We start from the raw sequence: 17,319 nt of genomic DNA, 5'->3' as shown, positions 1-17,319 counted from the left end.
AAAAAAGTACAACTCAACATGGCAAGCAATTAAGCAAAGCACCACAGTGCATGCACGCATGACACAAACAAAGTCTTAGCTACCTGTGAGAAACTCTAAACACAGACCTAAATGCTTGGAATGGGAAATAAAATGCATGAGAGTCAGATTTGGGTATAGTTGGAGGGAAAACAAATATTTTCTTCCCATCTTGCCTCTAAACCTACCTCAGGTTGGACCCTCCTGTTCCTGCCCCAGCAGCAGTTCTGGAGGAGGAGGAGGTTAAAACCACAGCAGGCGGGTGAGGTCCCGTCTTCCCACATAGCACATCTCACCCATGCTGCTTCAACCACACCCTGAAGCCCACCTCAGCATCCGGGCACCACCATTTCCAACCAGAGTGGGGGGAGGTAGTTAGTCGTCAGGTCAGACATCAAATAGACACCACCAGCGGCAAAATGAAGAATGGTCGTGATGCTGGCCGGCATTTCCTGCTCCTTCACGTCTGGAAACTGTAAGTGTTGCTCCTTGTCTCCATTTGATGGAATACAGATCTCTACAAAGTTGACAGAACTTCAGTTATCATGTTGATGTTGAACTCTCCACTCTGGACTTCATCTCTTTCATATATTCGAGTTGAGACCGCGGTGTCTGTGTGTTTTCTTCACCCCCTTCACGTTCCTCCAAACTAATTTACTCTGCTCCCGGACACAGACAGGAGAGAGAGAGAGAGAGAGAGAGAGGGAGAGAGAGAGAGAGGCAGGCTGCAGGCAGACAATGAGAGGATGCTGTTGCTGTAACCAGTGAGGGAGTGCTCTCTGTCTTATGCTGCTTCCAGTGACGTATGGATGGGACTCAACAAGGGACCCATCCTGAGCCGGAGACGCAGCAGCAGGGGCCTGGCACTCAGCTTCCTCTGAAGGAGGCCTTTGGGAGAGCTGCTGCTGGCGGGGTGGGGTCATGAGACTGGAGAGACAAGGAGAGACGGGAAGATACTGTAGATACACATCCCATCATCCTCCCAGGTGGGCTCTTCATGGGGCTGAGGAAGTCAGACAGGGAGGAGGTACCGCACTAATGGGCCTCCCATGGGGTTAAACAGACGCCTGCACCTTTTCCTCTGCCGTCTCATTCGCCGTTGTATCCTGGAGACAAAGTCGGTGGGGCTGTCACGCCCCTGCTGCACCCCCCCTCCCACCCCACCTCGCCCTGCACATCTCTGCGCTGTACCTCCTCCTCCTCTTCGTCGTCCTCCTCCTCCTCCTCCTCCTCTGCCGCTCCTCACCTGCACTGCTGCTGTCACAAATCCCTGCGGGATACAGTCTTGCTGACAAATAGTGCGTATAGGTGAAAGATTATCCCACCGCTCCCTGGCTGCTGCTGGCCTCCTGCCTGCTGCACACAGCAGCAAGAAACTGCAGTGTCCACAGCAGTGTCCACAGCAGTGTCCACAGCAGTGTCCACAGCAGTGTCCACAGCAGGACAAGACACAGAGGCTGCTGTATGTGAGCGTTATACTGCAGGTAGTTGTTAAGGGAATTTGTCTTTCACTAAAAGGATAACAACACATTATCGTACATGACTGCACCAAACAAACCATTAGGAATCCATCATTAAGGCATAGCATGGTTTCATTAAGGAGTGTTAGTGCCAAGTTTATAGTGTAATATCAGATCTTGTCAAGCGGCTCCATGGAACAAATGATGTAATGTCCATTTTAGCGTGCATGCAGGTCATCCTGTACCTGCGCCCTGAGGTTAAAAGTACATTCTCTAGGGTTTGTTGTGATCTTGTCAGCTAAATTAAATGTGTACTGATCTGTCAACACAAGAAATACTGCACATTGTTTTACTGGTTAGTCAAAACATGTGTCAGGGTAATGTTTCTGTTAGTGACTCTGACCAAGGCACTGACATTTAATCTATCAAGTTGGTCCCTGGGCGCTGGGCTGCCACTGCCCCTAGTTCTAGGAAGGTTCCTAGTAGAAGATTCACATCATTAGAACATTAAAAACAAATGTTTTGGAATGCAGCAAGTGCTCTCTGTGCGTCTTTTGATACTCGGGCCAAAGATGTAGATCCAGCAGTTTTTGTTGACTATAAAATAACCTTTCAACCCCCATCATCCAAGAAGATCCAGTTGGTGAAGGATCTAGACAAAGCAAGCCCTTTTCCTCACACTGTGAGGATAATGTGGTTCTAATGGTCCATTTTATTGTGTTAGTTATTTCAGCAGCTTCTAGGTTTTGGTTGATCAGTAACGACAGAGGCAACAGGAACGTGACCCCACAAGCTCCTTGGTTTGAAATACCTCTCAAGTCTTCCACGCATTTCAGTTACAGTCTGGAAAATCCCCCCCCCCCCCCGCTGTCTGCCCTTTAAAGGCCCTCACCCCAAATACTGGCAGCCTCTGGTGGAACTGGAGGAATTTTGTATGCACTTTCTGTGACATTTATGTTTTTACTTGTGATTATTATCTCTATTGGTTGGTTCGTGACAGCCAATCATTCCAATGCTGTCCAAATGAAATGATCGGTCACCTGATTTACTTTATTATCGATAGCTATCGGGGACATGGAGAGTGAAGACTTGGCAAATCATGGCAGATTATCTTACCCCTTTATTATCATTTGAGTGACTTATTGTATTGGTGATTTAATAGCGCTTGGTGTTTAATATTCTTTTATTCATCATCATCATCTTTGTCTTTCACTAACTCTTTGAGTGCACTTTTAAGGGTCTGGCCGTGCACGTAAAATCACCAAATGCAAAAATTAAAAGTTAAAAACACATTTTGTGTTCCCACTAGACCCGCAGCAGACTATCTATCTATCTATCTATCTATCTATCTATCTATCTATCTATCTATCTATCTATCTATCTAATTTATTGTCTTGTGTCATGTTAAATGTGGAGCCAAGGGAGTGTAGCTGCTGCCTGGTGTAACAGTGAAAGGGGATCCTAATAAACTAAACTTAACCTGAGCTTTACATTTTCAGTTCATCTTATTATAAGACATGTACTCCGAATGAGCTGCACGGTTATCTTTGATAACAGGTGTTCCTCTCCCTCCACCAAAAATAAAATCTGTAAATCACCTTGTTTTGGTGATGGGAAAAATGTTGCTATTCCTGTAGCATGAAGCACCAGGGTGCTGTATTTCATTACTGCGCTGTCAGCCTCTCTACAGAGGACGAGCTGCCGCATCGCGTCCCGCTCGTCTCGAGGCTTTTAATTTACAGTATTTAATTCATGGCTCTGCGCCATTCAAAGGCATTTCCCACATCTCCGGAGCCTCGGGCCAGATCTGGATCAGGTGGACAACAGGTGTTTGGGCAGGCTTTACCGGGCCAGATGAGGCTCTGTAGAGGAAGAGCCAAATTATTCCTCTTAAAGCATCATAACCTTGTGGCCTTACATTCTGTTAGGCTCTTGGCTAATCACTCTCAGGTGCCAGATGAAGCGAACTAAGGCGACATGAGCCACTGGCCAAAACAGACAGTATCAGTGTCTGCTGCCATCTGGCAGAGAGGAGTGTGGGTATAGTTTGACCTGGCTGGCAGGTGGACTGCAGCATCTGCAGTTTTAGTCACACACACAGCAGGCTGTTCTCAGTGACAGCATGTCACCATGTGAGATATGGGTCAGGTTCACAAGCTGGCACGAGTGCATACACTTCGACACACACTCACAGACGCACGGGCGATTACAGGCTCAAATGTGACTTACATACGACATGTTAATGGCGCTTGGCAACACAAAGTGCTCGGCAAAAGTTAAATGGATTAACAGGGTGTTTGCGGGCGACCCTCCGACTTGCATCGCGCTAGGTGGAACTCAAATGATTTTAAAACAAGACTTCCCTTTGATCACAAGTGGCACACGGTCACAATTTACATTAACTCTCTCCGTGATATTAAATAAATGTAGCATTCTGGGTATATGGAAATCTCAATTTGAAGCCTTTGCTATAATTAGGTTGTTACACAAAGCCTAAGGAGTTTGCTTGAACCTGACTCACGCAGCTGGTGGCTGATGATCCGGCAACACACTATATAGAAACAGTGCATTCAAATATAAAAGAATACACTACAATAATAATAGCATTTTTCCATGTTTTTCAATTACTGTTATTACAATCAAGCCCCATCCTGAATGTTTGACTGATTACCCCTTTATAAACTCATCATTCATCAACATCCTCCATCAAAAATACTGAGGGATTTTGTGTATTTGTGTGTGTGTGTGTGTGTGTGTGTGTGTGTGTGTGTGTGTGGTTTAGGGGATCAAGGGTGGACGCATGTGAAAATTAAGAAGGGTTCCTCGAGCCAAGCTGAATCTCATTAGTCGTGTGGAGGGTTTTGATCAAGTGGCGGTCAAGTGGGTGAGATAAAAAAACAAAAACAACAACACAGCATTAGCCAGTGAGTGGATTTAAAGTGTAATCAAGGTTAAAGTGGGTGACTTAGTGACATTAAGTAGTGCAGTGAACCAGCAAAAAAATAAAGGTAGGCGGTTACACCCTGGAACATCACAGGGCAAATTATAACATAAATACATACAAACTTATAATAACATAACATATCATTTGGAACAAATCATTGAAAACAGAACATTTCAAAGACTAACCTATGGAATCTTATAAATCGCCTTTTAAAAACCAATTTTTATCTATTTATTTGCTTCGGCACAATATTTTCCCCTTGATTTTTATTTGACCTAATGTGACCTTCATGTTGTCCTGTCCCGTTTTTGGCTCAGTCTGCCAGAGCACTTTGTTAACTCTAAGCCCTTTTTAAAAGTAGTGTATAAAAGGTAAAATAAATTAAGTGCTAATATAATGAGTAGAAAGCCTAAGGACAATCAGAGTATATATACCTCCACCACCACATCCTGCCATGTTAAAGAGAGAGTGAAATAATTCTGTCCTTTTATTTGGATCCACTATGAAAACTGAACAGGTTCTATCATGGGGTCACACTCCAACAAGAGGTTCATCTTATTTTTGACAAAATGCCATCATAACATTGAATATTTGACACATTTTTATAGTTTAAACGTCACTATTAATAAATCAAAGGGGGCTGGATAATGAAATCAAAATTTATTTAGAATATAATTAATAATAATTTGCAAGAATAACAGTAATAGTTGACATTTTTTTACCACTGAAAGTGGAGTCATTAATAAAATCATTGTGATGTGATTCTGCTAAAGGATGAATAAATGATGACGTGTGTGCGCGCGCTGCTCAGTGGAGGTCCATTTTGACCCACTCACTACCTCACATCTGTGTCAGCTGTGCCAGTCTGTCAACACCACCTACATACAGAGAGTACACGTAATCCTCTCATGCTCCGTAACACTTTACTCTGTAATATTTAATATTCTGTACTAACTGCAAACGCACACACAGCTGAGCTCCCTGTCTGTCTCCTCTGTCAGACAGAGACCCAGACTGTCACAGAAATTGAGAGAATTGGGGTCAGGGTCAATTTCTCAGCCTTGCTCAACACAGTGTTGGACCATTTTTATATAAACAATGGCCTCTCCTCCCCGTGTCTCAACTGTAAGTCTGCAAAATTAATCCTTCACTTTTGAGGCTAATCTGAAGTACAGACAAACTACCCTTCCCCTTTGTATTAATCTAGTCCTGTGTCCCAGTCAGTCAAGTAAATGGTGTCAGACAACCAAACAGATGAATGAATCCACATATAATGTCTGTCCTGACCCTGTTCTTCATTTCTCTCATCATCCACCTCTCTTTTATTCCTTCGCATCGCAGATGCTGCCGCCATCAAACAACCAATCAATACCTGAGATGGAACAGCGATACTGCACATTGTGCTCTCGTCTTGATTGCATTTCAGCAAAGTCATCATCTACAAATCATTCCTCAGGTCAGGGGGTTTCCATGACCCTGGTTGAGAAGTGGTTCTCTAAGTCATAAGCTGGGCTGAGTCGGGCCGGGAAAAACACGTGGCAAACCAGATTATTCTGCACTGTGAAGGTTTTTTCACAAAAAGCTTTTTCTTACATAAAAAGTAATGTATATTCTTTCACAAGTACCGAACCAAAATAAGGCTCTGCAATTAAAAACCTGCTGCTCCAGTCAGTCAGAAAACAAGCTCAGGGTTGACATTGATGTTGACCCTTTAAAAACAACTGTTTTGGGGAAGCTGATTTTTGCTGCTAAGAACAAATGTGTCAGTTTTTGTGAGAGATGACAATTCTACATTTCTCCAAACATGAATATTCTCTGGCAGATTTGAGCTATAGTATTCATTCAAATGGCTTGGTAATAAAAAAAAGGGAATGGCTATTGTAAAGATGAGTTCACACTCTACTATGTGAGCCTATCACCTCCATGCAACTCTCTTTGTGCTTCTCAAGTCTCTTACATAATAAACTCATGTCAGTATACCCAGTATTTTTAAAACACTATAGTGTGATGTCATGGAAACGCTGGAAAAAACAACACCATAGCTCCCAGGGACAATGTTACAGTAGTTACTGTTTATCATCTTTTACTTCTGTGTCATTTCATGATCTGACTGATGAGGAAAAATGATATTGAACGCTGTTCTAATGTGCCAAAAAATAGAGCAGATGTTGATGAAATCACCGTTTCCACTGGTGTCTTACAAAGATACCAATTGGAGCAGAACATAATAAAAGAAACACGACAAAATAAGGACTATTAAGCACATTCCTACAGGTGAAAAACCTGTTTAAATCAAGGATTCCATGTCAGAATAGCAGTGTATGTTGCGACATTCCCGCACCACACAGAGGAAGTGATTCTTTTTACGTCACTAGCGATGGAGACAAAAGCAGAAGCACAACAGCTACACAGTGCATAGAGTAAAGTGAGATGGCTGCCAACAATTGGAGAACTGAAGACAACAAAAACCACCCACGAAAAAAATATCTTAGAGATAGAATCCCAAAATTGCCACAGCATATTACGTCTTACCTCCTTCCTCATTTTCTCACCAAGGTTCTGCTGCTTCCCATCCCAGGGCCCAACGTCTGGCTCCGCTCCCCCCACGCAGCGTCTCTCTGTCATTTCAGTGAAGCGGATCGGATGAACCAACAAACTAAAATAACACTTGCAAAATAGCTGAGGCACATGTGTGTGTATGTGTGTGTTACAGCTTTGAATGGTAAATATGCTTACGATGCTGTAGCATCTACTGTAGCTATCATGTGAAGATGCAGGTGTCGACCTCAGTGACCCAGACTCTGCTCTGGCGGGTCTGAGAACCTGAGGATGGAGACTCCGTGCTCGGGCAGCCAGTTCTGACCGAGTGATGACGGCTTCACTCTGGTGCTGCTCACTTTGTCCTCAAATGACCCTGATAAAGAAGTATAGGGCCTCCATGGCCCACACTTTAGAAGTCACTGTATTTCATTTTGCATTTTCAAATTCTCAGAATTGTCTTATTTTTTTAAACTTTCCTTAACTTTCCCCGCTTTCACGACAACAACACCACGATACTGCATTGCGATATTCAAGTCACAATATTAAAGTCTCTATATGATATTATGATACAAGACATTGCAAAATACGAAGTATTTTAATACTAAAGTATTTGCGAAATCATATATTGTGATAAACTCCAACAACAGCTCTAGCGAGAGTTTGCACTTGGCACCATCTAGTGGACTGAAACATCCAATAGATTTTTTTAATGCTAATCCACAAAAAGTTTATTGTTTATTTGTAACATCAGTAAAATGATATGCTTAAAAAACCTGAAAAGTGTTCTTTTTTTTTTTCTAGACATTTTCTCAACAATTATCCACACCAGCATCTACGTATATTCAACTTCCCTCTTCAGTTTCTGGCATCTATATTTTTCTACATTTTTCTTCCCCTTTGGTCAAGACATTTTTTATGGGGGTACTGAGGCTTTTTAGGTTCTTGCCAAAGACCAAAACACCCTGTGGCCCAGTGAATACACTGACTGCACCATTGTCATTCGTGAAGCCACTATGTCAATTTAATATGTTTCTTCATTCTCTGATGACATTTCATGGCCATTTTATGACTTAATAAATCCCATTTCTTACATATAGGTCCTTCAGATCACAAACATATGTTGATGTAATCATCCAACCATCTCACACCAGTTGCTCCTCCTCAGTCCCACAGGAGCGATGCACAGCTTTGCCGTTGCGGTAAGACAAGCATCGTCAGCCCTTCTTTTGATCCCTTAAGTACTAACTCGCCCGTCACCTTTCACAACAACCTTCGCAATGCGATCCGCTTTCGTCAACACCTGAACAAAAAGGGATACCCATGTCCGAGCGGGGACTGACACCGACAATACACTGCCAGAGGTTCAGATTATAACAATTAGTACAAACCGCAGGGTTTAATCAGATGACATGTGTGGCAGAGACGGGCAAACAAAAGGCAAACAAAAGCCCCTTATTGTCTCTGGGTGTCACATACAAGCTAGAGATACAGATACTGTTCCACAGTCAGTTAGATTCCATGTGTTTGATTGAGGGGTAAACAACAGCACTCAGTCTGTTTTCATTCAGCGGATATTGGACGTGAACGCTGACACACTCTGGCAACACAAGGATGACAAACAAGCCTAAGCCTGATTAATGTGATCAAAGTTATGTAACACAATTATGAGTCGTGGAAAAGTGAGTGATTATTGACAACAACAACGATAATTGTAAAGCAAAAATGTTTTTTTTACTTTCACGTTTATTTCAACCTTTTTTGGGATTGAAATTTAATGTTTCTTCATTATTACTTTTTTGGTTTATATTGTTGTCACTATAAGAGCTGGTAAAACTTGATGTTTTGCAATCAGATTTACATTCACACCACTTTATGGACTCAAATAAGGGCAATTCATTTGCAGCTATTCCACGTCCACAATCTCACAAACAATGATCAATAACTGCATGTCAGAGGCATAGATCAACAAAAACAGAGGCCAGTGAAGGACAGCAACATTAGATAGTCGGTTAAAGGTAAAAAAATAAACAGCAATTAAATAGCATGAGGCTTAAAGTGAAAAGTGCTGTTGGAGTTCAGTATTGTGATACAATAAAAACTATGTGTACGGCTCTATTTTCATGAAGGAACCAGCGAACCTAACAAGGTAACAGCAAGTCGTCCTCTTACATAACCATATTTTCGATAAGACCTCACACATTATTACACAACAAAGCTCCTGAGCCTAAGGAGATGGAGGAGATGGTGCGAGGAGGAGGAGGAGGAGGAGGGGGACGTCGGCATACCCAGTTTAGCAGCTCTGTATTGCATGACTCACTGCTGGAAGAAAAAACACACACACAACCAAGCCAGGCACTCATTAACACAACTCCCTGGGTGGCTGTTTACCCGGAATTCTTTGTGAAAACCAATTAATGTTTGTCAGACCCAGGGAGAGTCCAAGTCCAGCTCTGCTCCCTGAGGAGCGGCACGGCAACACCTGTCACCACAGGAACGTGCTGAAAGTGACATGATCAGACTCGGCCTCTGCCGCGACAGTGTCCAGGCGTTGCCAGTGATGCTACGTGGGCCTGTGGGAGGCAGCACAGTCATCCACAGCACAGCGGCGTGGATGCTGCCATATGCCTACGTCTATTACGGTGCTAACAAAACGTGGAAACTCACATGCCGGGGAAGCACGGGCCATGTGACAGCTCTGCCAGCAAACCAGAGGCCTCGCTCATGCCACACATGAATGCCTGCATCAACTTGCACTGCACACGTGAAAGCTCCATCTCATGCATGCTACAACACACTCACTGGCCACTTTATTAGGTACAGCCAGTGAACTGCTTTCAAAACAAATTGTAAGCGCCACAGTTACATTTCCATTCATGTTGTTCATTTTTATGAACAGGAGAGATATTTCACGGTAAAAAATTAATGCATATTTGTTTTTTCAACCGTGTGACCAGTGTAATTTGAGCCTTTATCTTTTTTAAACATTCTTAAACTGGATTATATCTCCTGTCTTTGGCGTCAGAATGAAGTTACGGTGCCTACAGCTCATTGTGGTTTTTGGAAAGTGAAGGAAGCCACTACACAAAATACCTCAGTGTGACAAGAGACACAGGTGAGAGTCAGAGGAAGAGAAGACAGTTGATGAAGAGTTCAAACTCACTTCACTGGAAGTAGGAGCAGGTGGGGATCAAAAAAACCCCAAAAAAAACCACAAAAAAAATCCAGGCAACCAAAACAGACTCCACAAAACCAAGGAGCAAAAAAGTCAACAAAAACATGTGAAGAACGTGAGCGAACAATCTACACTGGAGTGACAAAGACAAAGTCTTCTTCTTCTTTGGTGTTTTATGGCAGCTGACATCCATGTAGTTGCATTACTGCCACCCTCAGCTTCTCTTTCTTCTTATGGTCATCTTAAATCCTTTTTTAAAGTCCAGTCATAGCCAGACATCAGTACATCACCTTCCTTCCCTCCCTGTCTATTTTCTACACTCTCTCCAAGATGCTCGTCACATTTTCCCCCATGCACCTAGTTCTCTGCAGACCCGTCATCATTATCTGCCTTTCCTGTAAAAATCTCCTGCACAGTATGAATATGTGCTCTACAGTTTCTCTCTCCTGACAATATTCATATACCCCTGTTGGATGCTTTGCTATAATGTGCAATGTTATATATATATATATTTACTTGTTTAGTTGCTGTGTCTGATTCTCAACCTGGTTATTATAACCTGCTCTTTCCTTTACTTTCCCTGTTTCCTGGTGCCTTTATTACTTTACCCCACATGGGGTGAAGTCTGCCATCTATGATTGACTTGTTTTTACTTTGTATTGAATTACTCCTCTGGTTTCCATAACCCACCTTTGTCTCCACAGTATTTTCTCCCACATAATAATATTGTTTTAACTTCACTGCTTCTATTGCAAACCTATCTGCAAAACCTCTCATTACCTGTAATTCCTACATGTGCTGAAACCCTCATTAAAACAACATTACACCCTTTCTTCCCAGATCTTTCCAATGCTGTCATTACTTCAAATAATAAACCTGTGCAGCCACTACACAATGCAAATAGTTCCACTGCAGACACATTGAGTTGAGTTGATGTTCTCTAACTGCAACCAAATTTAAACCCCAGGTATTAATGCAACTGCTGACCCTGAGGAGCTTAAATACAGAGAGTATTGTAAATTGGCAACAGGTGGGGTCGAATTTTGGTGGGAAAGAGCCTGACAGGGAATGATGAACTAGCAAAGGAATGAATACTAGTTTCAGAATAAAACTCAGAATACACAGTTATGTAGTCTATGCAATGATTGAGAAACAATGGTCTATGTGATATGCCAGTACATAATTATTTGCAATAAAATGTGTTTATGATGCAAAATGTATCTATTCATTTAAAAAAACATACAGAAATCACATATAACTTGATATGAAGTGAAATCAAACTGTGGTATGTGTACCGCCAGTAGTACGTCGGCTTCCTGTGGTGGTATTAAAATCAGAAATCCCATTCTACTGCATATACCAGGGTATTTGAAAGGAGCTGAGGCATAATATTAATAATTAGAGTCACCTTATCTCTCGCTCCAGCTTAATCTAATTTCACTATACCGGTTTGCGAAGTATATGTGAGGAAGAGGAGGATGATGAGAGAGCAAATTATCTTATTGGGAATAAATCTGCCTCCTGTGAAAATAGCTGACTTTGCTTGGCCTATTTACACCACTGTATTTTAACATTTAGTGATGATGGTGTTACTTCAAGAGCTCAATATTTTCTCAGGTGGAACCACTGCTCCATAGCATCACTTTATAAAACACCGTGTGTACCTAATAAACTGGCTGAAGAGTGTAAGTAAAAAAGATGGTCAGACATGACTGCAAACAAGCACATCGCGTATTTGATACTCAGCCACCCTGTGCTGCGGTGACACTGATATCAGCCTGTAATGCAGCAGAGGTGAGTGCTCCCTTTAAATGGCCGCCTTTAAAGCAGGGGGGGGTCCGGTGTCAGCGAGTGACAAAGCAGTGAAGAGAAACCTTATCAGGGGCATTTTCATCAGATAATGGATCGGCACACTCCCTATTCTGCAGCGCGGGGGCGTAAAACCTGGGCCATGTGTGTGGGTCGGCTCAGACAATGCTCTGCCGAATTTAGGTCAGTGAGTGCACAGAAACAGCCGAGGTCATGATCTACTGTGTATGTGTGAAGCATTCAGTGCATTCACGTGTTTCAGTCATATCTCCTGAGTTTGTGATGGGGAGAAATAATATGCACGGTTTAGATTATTGTGCCATGACTAAGTTGCTTCAATCGCCAACTTGAGTGTTAAAATGTTCCCAAAAATTAAAGTTAATATATTCAATTTTTTTTTGTACAGCATACAGTCACACGATTGTATGATTTGATGTTTTTCATTACCCAGAATGAGCCGTTTATATATTTATATGTCAGGATCCAGGTCAGCTATACTGCCATTTTGGATCATTTTTACAGTCGCGACTCTCCGGTGGAGGATAACACGATAGATAATGGATGGAAGTTTTTACAGTAGCCCAGAAAGGACAAACTAATGCAAACTAACTAAACTAAATCTGTTATCCGTAGTGTTGCATCATGTGGTGTTAGTATAAAATAATGCAACAATATATAATTTTATTCCCGATTCTCCAGTGAGACAATTTGCTGATTATGATCTAAAAAAAAGGGGCCAGTGAGCATCTAGTCTGGTCAGTAGGGGGCGCTCAAGTGGAAGAAAAAGTCCAAACTTTATGGGGAAAAGTGACTGTTGGCTATATGAGAATATATAATAATTAAAATTATATTACGATACTCCATCATGATATTGCAATGATGATATTTTTCTTCACAGAATTACCAAGTGTTTCTTCTGATATGGAACTACATAAGGTTGATAATAAATGTGTCATTCATGATGCTATAATTCATTATAACTTGATATTAAATGGTGGGCCACATTAAACCGATTGGAGGGCTGCATGTGGCCCACGAGCCGTGAGTTTAACACCTCTGTTCTAAAACATGGTACAACTGGTAAATGACATACTGTATATAAATAATCATATATTCATTATTTTCTGTGTTTTCACTGTTTAAACATCAAAATTAAAATATTAGCAATTATTTGAGATAATTAATTCTGTCAGTCCACTGTTCTAGTGGATTTCTTTCCAAGTCTTCTTCTATGTAGCTTTATCCTCTTTTGTAAGTCGCGTTGGATAAAAGCGTCTGCTAAATGCTTAAATGTACAATGTAAATGTAAATTCAGTTATTAGCCAAGTTGCATTCCTGTCACAATACAGGTTAAAAACCACCAACCCCACAGCACAGAGAGATGCACACATCAGTGCTGCAGACCAACATTAATGAAGAACTTCAAAGTTCATCTCTTGTGACTGAACAAAAACTACAGGATCAGGTTCGTCATCATCCGTACAGCGTGATTTCTGCTTTACAGGAGCATCTCACACCTCTTGTCTCGAGCATTCATCGCTCTCTCTCTGGCTGTCTCTGCGTAGGTCTCTCATCTTGAAAGCATCCCTTGCATCTGTTGAGAGCAGCTGCCTGCGTCTGTGATTTTGCGGTGACGCACACGCTCTCTATTAATATCCTGAAAATGAGGAAAATCTTTTGAACTGACAGTGTGACGGTGGAGTTTGTATATCGGTCAGTATGCGCTCGTGCTGTTGATATGGGCTGAGAAACGTTGCCTCGGACGCTTTCTTCTTTTTTCTCATATTGCATCACATTTTCAGCACATTTATCTTAAGTCTCTTAAGCTAACAAACTGTTAGCAGCGCGCTCACTGATTAATGAGAAAGTCCAAGTGAGATCAAAGTCCATTTAAAAAGAAAATGGAACATAGACTGTATATAAAAGGGGAATGTTATTTCTCGGCTGGTTGCTAAATGAAATCTACAGGAAAATGAGCTTCTAATTGGGATATATCAGAAAATAGATAATGGCACCATGTGATTGACAGCTGGCATCGTCCAATAGGAGCTTGCAGGTGAACTTTTGCTTTTAAAAAGTCTTAAAATGGAAGTTTGTCTTGCCGTGTCCACTTTTCATGTCTATGGTTGGGATTAAGTTTTAAGCACATTGTGCAGTTGCAGACACAACAATAGGAGCTGGGTCTGGAGTCTATGTAACGATGACAATTATTATTTTGTAATATCTGTTAATATGTATCCACATCCATATGAGGGCGTGTCTTCCGTGTTACCTGTTTCCTCTCTGCTGTGAAACACCGGGGGACTTATTCATCCCTTATGTTTCGTGCTGTCGATTCCTTATTCCTTATTTATTTTTGTCATTTTTTTGTTATTTCTATTCTTTAAGGGTTCCATGTGTGTCTGACTGGCTTCTTTTTTTTTGTTTTTTTTAAGCACTTTCTGGCTGCTCATCACAAAAAAAAAAAAAAACAGATTTCCCTTGGCCTACATATCCATATGTTATCATTGTACCTACATTACATTGTTTTCCCTCCTGGTTCAAATCCTGAATAAACTATGAGCCGAGGAAGCTTCAGAGAAATGTGACCAATTCTCCATAAAATGTGTTACATTAAGGGGATTTAGTCTTTCCACTCTGATGAAAAAGGAGTGAGCTCCGACTTGTACTAAAAGTTTAATCAACAGTAAGTAGAAAAGCATCCAGCTGGGTTTCAGTGGGGGAGACCCACGGCTTTGAAAGGCCTTAATCCCTGCACGTGGGGGGGGGGGTGTTAGCCATGGCTGCGTGTCCTTGTAGGGCAGAGCTGGAGGTTGTGGTACATTCCAGGAAGAGGGGGCTGACGCAGTGCGTCCAGGTGGTGCCGAGGGCCTGGCTGCTTTAGAGCTCTCCCAACATTTTGCTAATGGGGGGGAAAAGGGCACCTCTCTCTCTCTCTCTCACCCACTCTCTCTCTCTCTCTCTCTCCCTCAGATCGGTGGTGTAGTCCAGGAACATCCCAAGGCAGAGTATGTTCCCTAATAAATCATTTCTGCTGAGTGCACACAATCACCTAAATAACATTTATTTAATGGTCTGCACATCAACACGGGGTGTAGGGTTCCCCTGAGGCCCACTGTCACCCCACAAATCCACGACCGCGACTGTAATTTATTGTGATATACTGAGGTGGTCAAACTGACATGGGAAAATGCAAAGACTAATAAAATAATAGTACTGTAGTTTCATCAGGCATGATTTCCTACCTTCAGCAGAAGTGGAAAGGTCCCTTTTCTCTCCTTTAACAGCTTGTCCAGCTTATTTTTTGACAAATTCCTGTCCAGTGAAAAGAAACAATATTTATTTACTGAACGTAAGTAATGGTGTGTATAAATTCAGTGATGCCCATGAAAAACTTCACCGAAATGACCGGGAGAATTAAGATGACTTTAAATTTGGATTCTTTTACAGACAGTCACAGCTGTGCACGGGAGGAGCGAGCATTTATAGAAACCACACTGACACCTTCTGGGCACATTTAGTTTTATATCACACACATGTTTTGTGGAAGGTGCCAAGTGTGTCACACGGTTTCTGACGAGCCGCCAGTTAAATTTATTATAATATTACATTATTATTCAGAAATAATGTAAAAAGATAAAGATCCAGAGATTGAAGATTGAGAAAAAGAAATTAATGATTCCAGCCAATATTTAACATCTCATTGCACGAATACATATGCTATAAAACATGTGTGGAAAGAGTGAACATCGATTTTGATTTATTTTATATATTTAGCATTTATAATAACGTTGATATTTAAAGTCGCTTTTGCAAGTGCCTGGCCAGGACAGCCAGTAATATATAGGTTTTAGACAGGACAAGCATACAAAAAAACAATATAAAAATAATAAAAATACACATTAGAGTGCAGATTACAATATAAAATCACATAATCAGCAAGTTTTCATGTTTTTAAGACACTTCAAAAGTGTCCGATGATAAGTTTGTACATTTTTCCAGTCATGACTAAATGAAGAAACAAGTGAATTGTATTTGACTTTCCAGAGTTTAGCACTGACCTTTTCTCTGATGACTTGCTCATGGTGAAATGAACATAGTGGTTGAAGTTTTTAGTGATCATAACACACACACACACACACACACATGCGACCTGTGTGCTGCCTGCAGAGACTCACAACCACCACAAGCACCTCCACCAGCGGCTTAATCCAAAACACAAAGGCGAGCACACACTGACAGTTTGATTGTCTTGTGTTTTTTATGTGGCCGATTACGTGCAGGTGCGCGTGCACAAGAGAGGGAGAGAGAGAGGGAGAGAGAGAGAGGGAGGGAGACAAAGGGAGTCACAGACACCCACTGGGCTATACACTTACCACATACAGTAGTCAACTGTAGGTCACAGTGACTGCAGCTGTACACAGTGTCACATTATGGTCTGAGAACTTCAAGTTGTGAGTGAATAAGCTTTCATAAAAGTTCATACTCTATGCGCTCTGTCAAATATGAATCCAATTTGGAAAATTTTTAAAGCCCCAGGAGGTAAAAGCAAGAGGAAACATTCAATCTAATCTAGGAAATTTAACAAAATTGTAATGTTGTGGCTTAAGCCCAAAAATACATTTGTGTTTAATGGACAAAGTAGCTGAGAATTGTTGGGAATAAATGAAATGAAATGAAATGTATCTCCTTTACAGCCACACAAATATCAACCACCATCTTATTTGTTTTAGTTCCTTTAAATGGAAACAAGGATTCAAAAGAGCTTTTATATGAAGAAATAAACAAGTTGTTAACATAAATAAATAATATCTTCTTCCTCTTCTTTGGTGTTTTACAGCAGCTGCTGTTTGTAATGTTGCATTCCAGCTTCCTTTACCTCAACTTTAACTTCCCCTTCAAAGACTGATAAGAAATAATGAGTATTTCCTGCCTGTGATTTGTGCATGAAAAGGCTGAATATGAGACAGGGAGGATGACCCCTTCAGTGAAACACCTTTAATGGACTCACCATGAATCTTTTATAAAGGATTTTGTGCCAAACCTAATGACTCTGAGTTTGCAACTGCACTGAAAACATACACCGGCCTCTCAGGACAGAGACGTGTCACGTATGCATCGTCTCTGAACCCATCATCATCATCGTCAGGCACAACATGTGAGATCATTGGGGGCAGAAATGACAGCAAATAAAATACAATATAATGGTTTTTGTTGGCGAATCACTGTCTTTGTCACCAGAAAGTTGAGAGTTGGAAAAACGCATGTCCATTTTTTGACCCTGTTTTTGACAAAGACTCAAACAAATGTTGTTTTAAACATAGTATACTGTTCAAATTTCAAATTTAACACACAAAATCTGGTGTTTGTATGTT

General features: G+C 41.4%; 1 protein-coding gene across 3 annotated transcripts in view; it reads right to left on the bottom strand.

Moving 5' to 3' along the window:
• dyrk4 (dual-specificity tyrosine-(Y)-phosphorylation regulated kinase 4) overlaps positions 1-16,077 on the bottom strand; it is a 35,413-nt gene extending 19,336 nt beyond the window's left edge. The window contains exons 1-2 of one of the 3 annotated variants that reach the window (XM_058646581.1): positions 16,006-16,077; positions 15,190-15,259 (exon numbers count right to left, since the gene is read on the bottom strand). In XM_058646581.1, the coding sequence (XP_058502564.1) occupies positions 15,190-15,259; positions 16,006-16,067 (132 nt within the window). In that variant the 5' untranslated portion in view covers positions 16,068-16,077. Of the gene's footprint in view, positions 1-206; positions 441-15,189; positions 15,260-16,005 lie in introns of those variants that run through there. The other 2 variants (XM_058646580.1, XM_058646582.1) reach the window with 2 other exon arrangements.
• Between the last annotated feature and the right edge of the window lie 1,242 nt (positions 16,078-17,319).

Source organism: Solea solea, chromosome 12 (genome assembly GCF_958295425.1).
Source record: "Solea solea chromosome 12, fSolSol10.1, whole genome shotgun sequence".
Classification (NCBI taxonomy): Eukaryota; Metazoa; Chordata; class Actinopteri; order Pleuronectiformes; family Soleidae; genus Solea; species Solea solea.
Note: the sequence above shows the minus strand (reverse complement) of the source record. Positions and strands in the feature narration are given on the sequence as shown.